Below are 14,371 nucleotides of genomic sequence, written 5' to 3' on the forward strand. Positions count from 1 at the left end.
TTTTCCTTCTTTCATAGTAAAGATTCTGTAGATTTGATCCTGCTAAATTTCTAATGCTGAGAATAATAATCAAATTTACTGAAAATTTAAAAATGGTGTTGATTTTTTTTTACTAATTGGAAAATATTGAGGCTATGTTCTCACAGCCAATTTCATTAAAATAAATAAGGTGGTTTCATTAAAGTAAGTAAGGTACTTTTGTGGAGGTGGTGAATGCTTGATTTATTTAAATATAGAAGAATTAAGTGTGCAAAATCATGTTCAAAGATTTAATTTGAATTTAGGTGACTGTGGGTAGGTAGGTGTTTTAATAAGTGTATGTTAAAAAAAAAATTGAAAGAAACTTGTTCATTTTATTTTTTAGGTCCTATGAATGATTTGATACAACTGTTACTGACGGCCATATTTGATCTGCAAGAACAAAATTATGATGATCCAAATGATGGTATGTCATTCATAATTTGTGCATGTTTTGCAATTGTATTTTTGATTATTTCTTATCTTACTATGTGTGTTATTGCCATTCTTAAAAACAGTTGAAATTTCTATTAGAGCAGTTAAATTTAATAAGTAGCTTTAAAATGTTCACTTCTAAACCAAGTGAATCTTTAATAAACATCTGTTATCGTTTTCACACTTGACATTTTAATACTTTTGTCTACTTTAGCCGACTGGTTAATGGTAGTGTCCCAGTGCATTATATATGCATTAATTTTGCAGATTGCCCACTTATTCAGTTGATGGAGCAATCAGTTAATGCATACATTTAATGAGAGGAAGAATTTCCATTTGTTGTAACTGTGGCTTAGTATGACATAATATTCATACTATTACCTCACTTATTTTGTATTGAGTTTAAGGAATTATGCTCTATAAGGAAATTGAATTATTAAAATGAATATTGAAATAAAATACAAAACTGTTGTTGGTCATAATTATTGCAAAGTGTTTAACCACAGCCAAAAATAATTTTAACTACTTTTAGTGTCATGCTGTATAAGTATAGATTCCAGTGACACCAAATATCACTGAATGATAAATGTTGTGGAGTTATTTTCACTTTCGCCATTGTTTTTTTTTTTTAAATAGGGTTTCTGAGAGAAAAAAATAAAAATAAATGATTGAAAACCAGTATAAGATGAATATTAATAAAAATCGGTAAGATGCTGTACAATAGTAGGAGCTGTTGTAGATAAGGGTTAGGCTCAATGTAAAGCCAAGACTGAGAAACAAACTGAAAATGATGAATAATAAAGGGTGGAAAAGTAAGGAGTAGAGATTTTTTTTAAAGATGAATTTATTTAAAAACTCGTGACATTAATATCTGACAGCGTCTCTGGTATATGAGCATTCAATCCAGAAAGAATTCCTAATCGCTTGTTAAACTATAAATCTTGATCGACACAGATATCGCACAAAAAAGTATCTTGTGATCTAAAGTGTTGAAAAATTATCAGAATCTGTCAAAAAACTACTTTAATGTCTTACTTTAATGTCCCTCTAGCATGGTAAAGTAGTGAAAAAACCTAAGTCCTCAGGTTGTTTTTAATGTGAGTGAGAATAAAATTTGAACTTAAAAACTCGTGTAGTATTTTTTAACACATTATGTCTGTTTTTAAAGTACATTTACAAGGACAGATAATTGAACATGCCCTACGTGTGATTTCCAGGATGAACTGCTTGTTTGTAAACATACAGTATTGATGTTACCAGAAATTGAAGTGATATGCGTTATCGCTTATTTTTCTTAATTCATGCACAGTGTTGAATATAATTAATTGTTTTTACTGCTATTACTATTTGTGTTGATGTTAATACGGCCAGGATATTTTATTTGGTATTCACTGTAGTGAATACCAAATACCAAAAAAATAAAATATATAATAATCTTATAATCTTTATAAATATATAAAAGTAGCGGTATCTTATGATATTAGTATATATTAAATATTTTTATTGTTTTTAGTTAGTGGAATGGATTGTATTATGGACAGTAATAAATATCCAAAGGATGAGTCAGAAGCAATGTTAATGTTATCAAATGCAGCCTCATCTTACAGTCAGCACTATCAAGGAGCACCTCTCAGTCAGTTGACAATGGATTGTGCTACATTAACTGAAATATTACGTTTGCACTTACTTTCCTCTGGTACTCACGGTTCGATTGATGATCCAGCTGATCGAAATAGGTAACTTATTATGAATATAAATTAAACTAATTATGAATATAAAATTTGTCTGTTATATGTTAATTTATCTCCTTTTGTTGTGATTTTATTTTATTAATTTTACCCTATTTTCGTTATACAGTGCCAGTTTGGATGATCCTGGGCGTGCTTTGTGTCTCACTCAGCCACATTTAATAGAACTTTTAAGCCAACAGAGTATTTTTGAATTATCTGTGGGTAAGTTTTATTCATTTAATTTAAACAGTACCTTTTAATTATATTTGTTTTTTAAAGAATTAAAGGTGCGTTCTTGTCTGTTTATTCATAGAGTAGATGATGTAATGCTTTGTACGAGCAGATATTAACACTTACACAGTTATTATTTTTATGCATTTATAAACTATACTATTACATTAATTTGTACGTTATGTTTTATTAACATTATCGTGATTATGATATTTAAAAATAGATTATTTTGACAAAGTAGAATATTGAATAACCATGGTTCTATCACATTAAGATGGTTAACCGATGATGAAAGGGATAAGCAGAGTGACGAAACAGAAGGCCTCTGATTGGTTTTATCATGATCATGTTATTAAATTATTTTTGATAAAAGTCGCATCTGACAAAAATGAGTTGCTACTACACTTCGGATTTCTATAGAGATTGTAAGTTTATATGATGATGTAAATTGTGTTCCAAGTGGTATTGCACTGTTGTATGACAAAATGAAAGCTGAAACTGTATTTCTCAGCAACTTCTGGAGCATTTTAATCTGGAAGGACTTCTTATAGATCGTTCCAGGTCTATTGTTATAGAACAAAAGGCAGTCATTGTTGAAAAAATTAGAAACTCAATAAGGTAATGTTGATTGTGTTTTGGAATTCGAAAGGTGTTCTTGCTAATTTTCTTTAAAAGACTATATAAATAAATTCAGAATGTTACATTGAAATTCATTAAAAAGAATAATCTAACAGGGTGGGATGACAGCTGAAAAATGTTTTTGGCGGAATGGCTCCAAAACCTTACTAGAGTATAACAGCAAAAGATTTTATGTGTGTCTGAATATTTTAAACGCTGCAGTGGCCTCTGTTCAGTTAATCTGGCTCCTAGAGATTGCCATCTGTTCACAAAACTAAAGGAACACTTAGGTGTTCCTTTAGTTTTGTGTCCTAGGACTAGAGCTTGAGATGTGTTGAAAATGTAAATCTCTGTAAAGAAATAGTTAAAAAACAAGACGTTGGTTTTTTCCCAAGGGTGGATTTCATAAATTAGTGTAATGTCAGCATAAGTGCATTGAAGCGGGTGGGGAATATGTTTCAAAATAATTACTGTAACTTTAAAAATAAACGATGAAGGTTTTTCCCCTCCTATTAATTTATAATCTGTGTTTGATATATTTAAGTAAAGATAAAACTTTTCAGCATTCTCATTTATGGAAAAGCAATGTGGTAGTTTGAGATGGTGTCAGTTGATGTCAGAAAAAAAATAACACGTTGCTCTAGAATTTTCACATTAATTTTATTAAGTTATTGAAGGAAAGTATTTTTTCATTTTGACATTTTTTATGCAAGCGTGTGCAAGTTTTGATTTCTGATATAATTCCACGACTAAAGCTTATTATTAATTAATTCTAAATTGGAAAAAGCTTTAAATAAACAAGTTCAGTCAGAAATTTTAATCTGGACACAAACATGTTTATATTACTAGTATGTTGTGTATATTTTAATGAAATTATAAATTGGAAAGTGAAAGTCATCGTTTTGATTTAGCATATTATATAAGTTAGATGGATCTATGGAAGGAGATTTTTAAGAGGGAATTATTTTTTCATTACTTTTAAGCGCAAACTTTAATTTTATAAGATACTTTGATAACATTTTAATAAATAAAATTAGTAGTAAGTTATTAATTTAAAAGAAAAGTCGTTATTAATTTAAAAGATTTTTAATCGTTTGTTGATCTTATGCATTTTCATTATATAGCTGTTTAGTTGCATTATAAACATTTGTCCGTAAAATAAACTGCTTTAATCTTTCAGCAGTTACTTCATTGATATACTACTCTATTGTTTTCTTTTCTTTGTGAATAGTTGATTTCAATGTGTTCATTTACATCTTAAATCTTAAAATATTTCTATTACTTACTGTTACTTTATGATTTCTAGAGTTTTTAACATTTTAAACTTCCTTTCATTACTAAATTAACTAATCTTGAGTGCCATAAATTACTGACATAATTCTATTAAGGATTTCCTATAAGCTTTTCCTCATTTTTTTCTTAGAATATTTCTTTTCAAACATTATCTACCACCTAATGTAAAAACTTTTATCTATTACTTTGTAAAATCTTTTGCATTTTGCTTTATGAGCTTTCCATTTGCCCTTGTTTCCCTACCGTGAAGTACTATATGCTGAAGAAATATTTTTACAAGTTTTTTTTTGTAATTTAGTTTATGTAATTTATTTTGGAAAAAAGGCTTTTGTTTTTCTTGTGACCTGGTTTTTCTTTTGTACTTCATAATATCGATGACAAAACTACAAACATTTTCAACTCGTCTAATATTTTCGTAACTTAATATATTGTCACCATTATCCTCCTTACTATCATATTTTATTACCTTTGTTGTACCCTTATTTATTTTCAAATTAAATGTCTCTTTTATTAGCGATAGGAAGATTTACCTTTCAGATTTTCTTATTTAGTATTTGTTTTGAGTCATTTATCTTCTTCTGCTAAATCTATCTTTCAATATGTTTTGACTGAATGTCTTCTATTTTTCTCAACCCTGACATTTAATTCCATAAATATCCCAATCCTTAATGTCTGTAAGAATTCCATTCCTTTTTTCTCGCCTTTCTTTCAATTTTTTTCTATGATTTTTCGTTAATGTAAATTTCTGTGTTTGATAAGCTGTGACCAAGATATTTTTTTCCTTCTTTTCATTTTCTTAAAATTCTACTTTTTTTAATTGTTCTTGGTTTTCTCAAACCTCATTTTGCTCTATCCATTTTAATTTCTATATTAATATTTTATTGTTATTCAAGAATTTCTGTTGCTTACTTTTCTGAGCTTCCAATATTCATCAATACGATAAAACACACTCTGTACAAAGCATTTGGCCAACTCTTCTGTGGTTCATTTTGATCTTGGTCTTCTCCGAAACCGGTATGATGATTTTTTATACAAATAACAGTATAAACTGTAATAGTACTTTTTATATAAACTCTATGATGATTTTAAATTATAAATAACTCTCTATGCGTTATCACTTTTACATTCATTAAAAGTTTTAATATATTCTTCTATGAAACATGTCTTCTCATGATCTAATACTATGTAGGTAGCATTTGTCTCTGACAAACTTTATAAAATCAATCTGAGAATAAAAGATCTCTCTAGTCATATTTATGATAATTTAAAAAAATATATAATAAATAATAATTATAGTTATTTTCTTTAATTCAACTCTTTTGGAAAGTATTTTCTTTCTTTGGGGGATATTTGGAAGAATATTTTCTAATGAGGCTAAGCATTCCTTGCCAAATTTTATTAAATAAAGTTCTATAAATGAAAAGTTAAGATTGCACTTTGAAAAAAAAAACTTACTTATAATTATTCTTTCAAACTGTATTTTGTTTTATCTGTTTGTTTCTAATTTTGATTATATATTTTTTTATGAATATAGAGCACAAAATGCAAATACTTAGCTGTTTAATAAATCAGATACTAACATTTGCATCGATGAGAGATACGATAGATGAAAGAGGTGATAAGATTAAAACTGGAAAAATGGATTTACGTAATCAACAAGCAGCGGAGATTAGAAAAAGGAAAGAAGCCATAACAAAGTAAGTCGTATAATTGTTATTAGTATGGTGTTTTTAATTACATTAAAGATTTACACAACTAAATTATGTAAATTTATTATTAGTCATTTTATTAGATTGTCAGTAGTTTTATTTATGTTAGACTCAAAAATGAAACTCTAGGAATATTGATATTATTGGTTATATTAGTTTTATTCTAAGTTATCTTTAGCAGAATTTAAAACACTTTGTTTTATATAAAAGTAATGGAAAAACTTTGAAAATTAATGTTGGCTATTGAAAAACAAATACGAGTATGTCATAATACTTTATTAACAATTTTTAGTCATTTCAAATTACAATGCCTGAATAATAGTTATAATACCATGTATAAATATATATATAATAATTTCCATGGCCGAGAGAAGATATCTCTCTGCCATGGAAATTGGCAGAGTGGTAACAAATTTTAGTAATAACGTGATTTTTATCTAAAATTGATTGTCATTCATAAAACTACATCCAACAGTTTTTAACTTAGGTGATCTACGGGAATAAATTTATGTAATTTGGTTTAGCAGTTGCTAAATTCATATCTCTCATCCTTGTATCTTCTAATATCCTTCTTCCTGATGCGGTCTAGGTATTTTTTTGAAACGATCAGGAAATTAAAGGATGTAACTTATCGATGAGTGTATGTTAGGGCCCTGGAAAAAGGATAAACTATTACTACCCATCTTATCCTGATCACAGATGGTCCTCTGAGTTGTCTGACCCATCCTCTTCTCTCCCCTTTTCCTTCTCTTATACTTTTGCTTCTTAAATGGATGAATGCCATGGAAATGATCATCCTATTAAAACTAGTTGGAATCTACCTCCCTGATGCCATCTATGACATCTTGTCGTTAGCAGGAGAGCTACTCTATTAGAATTCAGTGGTGTAATTACTTTCTATATATATAACAATAGTTTTAGGTCTTGAAGTCCTATATTGGAGGTTATACAAAAAGAAAAAAAAATGACTGGTCAAAGCTAATCTCCCTATTCTTCAGAATGTAATTTAATCTGAAGTGCAATATATATATATATATATATTCATTGGTTTTTCAAAACAGATTTTTGTATTCATGGAAAGTGTCATACAATTTATTTCTCCTATTATTAAAATATCCTAATGTTTTATTTCTGTTTGTAGGATAAATTTTCAAATAAAAAGTTAACTCCCATATTAAACAAAAACAGTATATTTTTTCTAATTTGGCATTGAAGAGTATGCAACTGATTACACTGATAAATATAATTTTTGTTTCTTAATATGCAATACATGATTTTTTGATGCTGAAAATGAATATGAACTTCAAATCTTTCTATCGCTCACTATTTTTGAAAAATTTTTAAATTTTAATTAAAAAATTATTTTCATTTTTCAACTTATAATTAGCATTTAAGCTCCTGTGTTGTATTTTGTTAGCTCATTTTTTATTGTTTAACTTTTTTAACATAATTTGTAAACTATAAATGAACAGTACTAGACAAAGAATTAAATAAATTATACCATAGTCAAATATTATGACATCATATCTAATACTGAAGAGTGAGTCTTCGTGGACAAGATTAATCATGTCTATGCTGGTCAAAACATGTAGCTGAAAACACAGCTGTGTTGTTTATATTAAGCACAGAATTTAGGAATGAATTAATTGTCTTCATTCAATTGACCGATTTGATGAAGCTCTCCAAGATTCGCTATCTAGTGCTAGTCGTTTCATTTCAGTATACCCCTACATCCTGCATCCCTAACAATTTGTTTTACATATTCCAAACGTAGCCTGCCTACACAACTTTTTCCTTTTACCTGTCCCTCCTATATTAGAGTAACTATTCCAGGATGCCTTAATATGTGGCCTATAAGCCTGTCTCTTCTTTTAACTATATTTTTCCAAATTTTTCTTTCTTCACTAATTTGCCCTAACACCTCTTCATTTGTCACTTTATCCACCCATCTGATTTTTAACATTCTCCTGTAGCACCGCATTTCAAAAGCTTCTAAGTTTTTTCTTAGGTACTCTGATGTCCAAGTTTCACTTCCATATAAAGCTACGCTCCAAACATATACATATGTTTAAGTTAATTTTTGATGTAAACAAATTATATTTCTGACTGAAGGCTCGTTTCGCCTGTGCTATTCGGCATATTATATTGCTCCTGTTTTGTGCATTTTTAGTAATTCTACTTCCCAAATAACAAAATTCTTCTACCTCCATAATCTTTTCTCTGCCTATTTTTATATTTAGTGGTCCATCTTCGTATTTCTACTACATTTCATTACTTTCGTTTTGTTCTTGTTTATTTTCATGCAGTAGTTCTTGTGTAGGACTCCATCCATGCTGTTCATTGTTTCTTCTAAATCTTTTTTACTCTCAGCTGGAATTACTATATCATCAGCAAATCGTACCATCTTATCTTTTCACCTTGTACTGTTACTCCGGATCTGAATTGTTCTTTAACATCATTAACTGCTAGTTCTATGTAAAGATTAAAAAGTAATGGGGGTAGGAAACATCCTTGTCGGACTCCCTTTTTTATTATGGCTTCTTTCTTATGTTCTTCAATTATTACTGTTGCTGTTTGGTTCCTGTAAATGTTAGCAATTGTTCTTCTATCTCTGTATTTGAACCCTAATTTTTTTTAAATGCTGAATATTTTATTCCACTCTACGTTATTGAATGCCTTTTCTAGGTCTATAAATGTCAAGTATGTTGGTTTGTTTTTCTTTAATTTTCCTTCTACTGTTAATCTGAGGCCTAAAATTGCTTCCCTTGTCCTTATACTTTTCCTGATACCAAATTGGGCTTCTAACACTTCTTCCACTCTCCTCTCAATTCTTCTGTACAGAATTCTAGTTAAGGTTTTTATGCATGACTAGTTAAGCTAATTGTTCTGTATTCTTTACATTTATCTGCTCCTGCTTTCTTTGGTATCATGACTATAACACTTTTTGAAGTGTGACAGAACTTCCTCTTTTTCATAAATATTACCAGTTTGTACAATCTATCAATCGCTTCCTCACCTGCACTGCGCAGTAATTCTGCTGGTATTCCATCTATTCCAGGAGCCTTTCTGCAATTCAAAACTTTTAATGCTGTCTTAAATTCCGATCTCAGTATTGTTTCTCCCCTTTCATCCTCTTCTTCCTCTATAACACCAGTTTCTAATTCATATCTTCCATATAAGTTCAATATATTCCACCCACCTATCGACATTGCCTTTTGTACTATAAATCTGTGTACTATCTTTGTTTAACACATTATTAGATTTTAATTTATGTATCCCAAAATTTCCCTTAACTTTACTGTATGCTTTGTCTTTTACCAATGTTCCTTTCTCTTTCCACTTCTATACACTTTTCTTTAATCCACTCTTTTTTCGCTAGTTTGCACTTCCTGTTTATAGTATTTTTTAATTGTCGATTGTTCCTTTTACTTTCTTCATCACTAGCATTCTTACATTTTCTGCTTTCATCTATCAGCCACAATATATCGTCTGAAATCCAAGGTTTTCTACCAGTTCTCTTTGTTCTGCCTAAGTTTACTTCTGCTGATTTAAGAATTTCCTTTTTTCTTCTACATTTTCTACCTTATATTTTTTACTCAGACCTCTTGCCATGTCCTCCTCAAAAGCTTCTTTACCTCTTCCTCAAACTTCTCTAAATTCCACTGATTCATTTTACACCTTTTCTTCAGGATTTTAAACCCCAGTTGATATTTCATTATCACTAAATTATGGTCGCTTTTAATGTCTGCTCCAGGGTAAGCTTTGCAGTTGACGAGTTGATTTCTAAATCTTTACTTAACATGATATAATCTATATAATACCTTGCAGTATCACTTGGATTTTTCCATGTATATATTTTTCTATTATGATTTTTAAACTGGATGTTGGCAATTACTAAATTATACTTCATGCAAAAGTCGGTTTCCTCTTTAATTCTATTTGCCCACCCTGTATTAACCCATCACATTTCCTTCCTTGCCTTTTCCAATGCTTGCTTTACAATCTCCAACTATTATTAAATTTTCATCTCCTTTTATGTGTTTAATTGTTTCGTCAATTTCTTCATATACACTATCTACCTCGTCGTCATCATGAGCGCTTGTAAGCATGTATATGTTAACAGTAGTTGTCTGTTTAGGTTTTGATTTTATCCTTATTACAATGATTCTATCACTATGCATTTTGAAATATTCTACTCTCTTCCATATCTTCTTGTTCATTATGAAACCTACTTCTACCTGCCCATTATTTGAAGCTGAGTTAATTATTCTAAAATCACCTGACCAAAAGTCGTTTTGCTCTTCCCACCAGACCTTGCTAATCCCTACTACATCTACATTAGCCTATCCATTTCCCTCTTTGTTTTCTAACCTGCCAACCTTATTTAGACTTCTAACATTTCACGCTCTGACTCGTAGAATGTTACATTTTAATTTTCTGGTGACCCCTTCCTTAGCAGTTCCCACCTGTATATCTGAACGGGGGACTAGCTTACCTCCGGAATATTTTACCAAGGAAGGCACCTCCATCTTTGTTATATGAAAATGCAGAGAGCTACATTTTCTTAGAAAAAAGCAGCTGTAATTTTCCATTGCTTTCAGCTGCGCAGTACTCAGAAGATTTGAGTGATGCTGATATGGCCGTTTATTTTGTCCTGAACTACACCCTTAACAACTACTGAAAGAGCTGCTGCCCTCTTTCAGAAATCATTCCTTAGTCTGGCTCTCAAGAGATACTTCTTAGATATAGTTACACCTTTGGTCCAGCTACTCTGTATCACTGCGCACTCGAGCCCCCTTACCATTGGCAAGGTCTCATGATTCACAGAGGGAGGAGCTCCTCATATAGTATGCATTAATTGTTCTGAATATTTAAGAGGATGGCTGAAAGTTACACAGAAGTCTTTGGCAATTGGTATACGTATGGTTTGGTATGAACCAAACTTTTGTTTAACAAGTGTGTCATTTTAACATATGAAAAATATCCTCTGCAATCTGCAATCAGGTCTGTATCTCACAGTGAAATTATTCCAGTTCTGAGCCACCTGTGAATGTACTTTTTGAAAGCAGGGATGAAGAATCAGGCAATACTGAAGAAGAAAAATGATTTTGATTTTTAGTTACCTTCCAATAAGCCGCATCTATATCACAAGGTGAATTAAATGGCTTAGTTAGGGATTTAAATTTATCAAAAAATCAATCTGAAACTGTTAGGATGAAGACCGCAAGGTTGGAATTTACTTTTAAAAAAATTTTGGGCTTTCAAAGCCGACAAAAAGAACTGTCTCAGCACTTTATTGATGAAAATAGTTTCGTTTATTGCACAAATATTGATGACCTTATGTTGCACTTAGGACAAGTTCATAAACCTGAGTACTTGTGCCTTTTTATAGATTCATCCAAGTGTAGTTTAAAAGTGGTTTTACTACATAATGGTAACAAATATTTTTAGATATCAATTGCTTATGGTATTAATTTGAAAGAGACATACGATGTGATGAAAGACGTAAAATAAATTATAAAAAACATAGCTTGAACATGTGTGGTGATTTGAAAGATATAACTATTTTGTTAGGCATGCAGTTAGGCCGTGCTAAGTATATGTGTATTCTTTGCAAATGGTACAGCCGAGCTGGGGATAAAAATTTTGTTACCAAAGAGTGTAAGAAATGAGACAACTTAACTCCAAATGGGAAAAATATTATTCATGAGCCCTTAGTTGAACCCAAAAAATATTTTTACCTCCTCTCTATATCAAGCTAGGACTATGAAAAATTTTGTAAAAGCAATGAAGAAGGATAGTTCTGGATTTTCGTACATCAGGCAGAAATTTCTGAGTGTAGGTGAAGGGAAAATTAAATAAGGAATATTTGTTTGTTGGTCCTCAAATAAGAGAGTTGGTCAAAGATGATATATTTAACTAAATGTTACATAATGTAGAAAGTGCAGCTTGAACTTTATTTAAAGACATTTGCAAAATGTTTCTTTGCAAACAAAAATCCGACTATTACCACGATATTGTTAATCAACTTCATACAGATCTATGGGATGTAATATGTCTTTGAAAATACATTTCCTCTACTCACATCTGGATTTTTTCCTGGACAACCTCGGAGACATAAGAGATGGACACGGTGAACGTTTCCACAAAGACATTTTAGTGATGGAAAGTCGTTATAAATATTAACGTGCTAGCCGATTACTGTTGGACATTAATTCACGATGTGCTTGAGGTTATTTATAAAAGAAAAGCATCAGCGAAATCATTCTAGCACAGGTATGACCATGCAAAATTATAAATTTTACAGATTTTAACTGTATTTTCCCTTTATTTTTTTTGAAGTGTAATTTATTTAAAACTAATGGCGATAGAAAAAAATTGTATTTACAGATCTGTAATGTACGCAAAAAAGCAATTCAAGAAATGGTATCTCACTTAGAGAAACATTAAAAAAATTTTTTTGTCTATCAGTGTTATCATTGATAAGTGATCACTATACAGTGATGCTGTGATTAAAGTGATACTGTAATACTTTAACTTGTAAAATTTTCTCATTGGGTATGCAATGTACACCCAGTGAGAAAACAATTTGTTTATTTTTAATAATTAATGCACCTATTGAGTATTTGTAAGGCTCAACATAACCAGTTATGTTATTATGTTTCTATGGGAGCTTTTGTTTTGTTTTTTCATATGTTTCCCTATATCCTTTTGTAGGGCGTCTTAGACTCATTGCATTAGAAGTAGATATGATTGCATTAGGGGGAAACATTTACAATGTAAATGTTTATCCCTGATTACCATGTGAATTTATGTACATTTACCACTGGTATTGTTTATTTTAAAAGAGCACTGAAAGTATTTGTTCAGATTAGTCTACAGTAATATTTAAATTAATCTAAGGCAGAGTAATATGTAATAAGTCATTTCTTTTTAAGGGATTTTTTTTCATGTTTCCAGAGCTAAAGAACAAACAGAGAATGGTGTGTTAACTGCTGAACAGAAGGAGTCTCTGTTAAAAGATAACCGATCAAGAAAGGATATTGAACTGTTGCGAAAGGCTAGAGAATTGTCTGAAGCTGAGATGGAGTTTCAGGTCTTGCCATTGGGTGCTGATCGAGCTTATCGTCGGTTCTGGCTGTTCTCTTCATTACCAGGATTGTTTGTCGAAGACAATGAGTTGCATCCTGGTTCTTGTTTACCAAAGTAATTATATTTAAATATTTTTACATCTTAATTGTTAAATTCCTTGTAAATTTATGTAAGCGTTAAATATTTATTTATTGAATTATTTTTTAAAAAAAATTAATGTATCTGATAAGTCGGTTGAAAATCTGTCAGTAAATTTCAAGATTTTTGTTTTATAATAAATTAATAAATATTACAATAATTACTTCACATGTAAAGATGTTGCGTTAACCGACTGAAATTATATTCTTGTTGTGATTTCAACTTTTCATTCTCTATATTGTATTTGCGTAGTACTCTTATAGCTCAGCAAACTAGAGTAGCTGCATAATAATCATTAGAAGAGAACAGTACACTGCTTTTGTGATAAATTTACATTTGACAGTTTGTATCCATACTAGTCTATTCTTTAACAAAATACATATGAGTTGAATATAATATGTGTGTTATGAAGTTATTAAGTACTCTGATTTAAAAAGTACTTCGCCAGAATTCTGAAGTACTTTTTATATGCTGAGGATTCCTTAATATTTGACTACACAAAATTTAATTTAGTCTGTCTTGTATTTACTGTAAAGTGTGGTTACATTGTTACCATCATTACAGTAAAAGGTCTTTTTTTTATATAACATTTAAGATTTGTACACATTGAGACTAGTCTTTAAAGAGCTCTAAAATAGGGATGCCTCATGATGGGATTGCCTTGTGCACTATGTTCTGTTGTCCTTCAGCAACTGTTTCAGAATACTGAACAATCTTTGTGTTAAATCTTGTTTTAAATTTTTGAAAACTTCCTGACATGTAAAAATGTTAAATAACCTGTTACATAACAGGTTATCAGTGTGTTATAGCTGTATGCTAGTGTTTTAACAGTTTCAAATCAGGCAGACTAATTTCTAAGGCAATGATGAATCTGGACATCATCAATTGAGTGTATTGTTACATTGTAATGTACTATTTACCATTGATTGTCCATGAAGAGTCAGAAGTGGGCATTTGTATTTTTAGTAAAAAAAAAAACTGATGTGCATTATATTACAGCCAAGATTATTATGGTCATAGCTCCAAATTAGGAAAAATGGCAAATGTCTAATCAGTAGTTTGATCAAACACCACTGAGAATGTTTTTAGAAAGTATACTATTAATGA

At 30.2% G+C, this 14,371-nt stretch overlaps 1 protein-coding gene across 2 annotated transcripts in view; it reads left to right on the forward strand.

Annotated features, from left to right (window-relative positions):
• The window catches only part of Acf (ATP-dependent chromatin assembly factor large subunit), a 151,869-nt gene that overhangs the window by 53,524 nt on the left and 83,974 nt on the right, over positions 1 to 14,371 (forward strand). For both annotated transcript variants that reach the window (XM_075367686.1, XM_075367687.1), the window contains exons 9-13: positions 365 to 445; positions 1,967 to 2,189; positions 2,311 to 2,405; positions 5,860 to 6,022; positions 12,995 to 13,240. In XM_075367686.1, coding sequence (XP_075223801.1) covers positions 365 to 445; positions 1,967 to 2,189; positions 2,311 to 2,405; positions 5,860 to 6,022; positions 12,995 to 13,240 — 808 coding nt within the window. The remainder of the gene's footprint in view (positions 1 to 364; positions 446 to 1,966; positions 2,190 to 2,310; positions 2,406 to 5,859; positions 6,023 to 12,994; positions 13,241 to 14,371) is intronic.

This window comes from Lycorma delicatula, chromosome 5 (genome assembly GCF_047948215.1).
Source record: "Lycorma delicatula isolate Av1 chromosome 5, ASM4794821v1, whole genome shotgun sequence".
Classification (NCBI taxonomy): domain Eukaryota; kingdom Metazoa; phylum Arthropoda; class Insecta; order Hemiptera; family Fulgoridae; genus Lycorma; species Lycorma delicatula.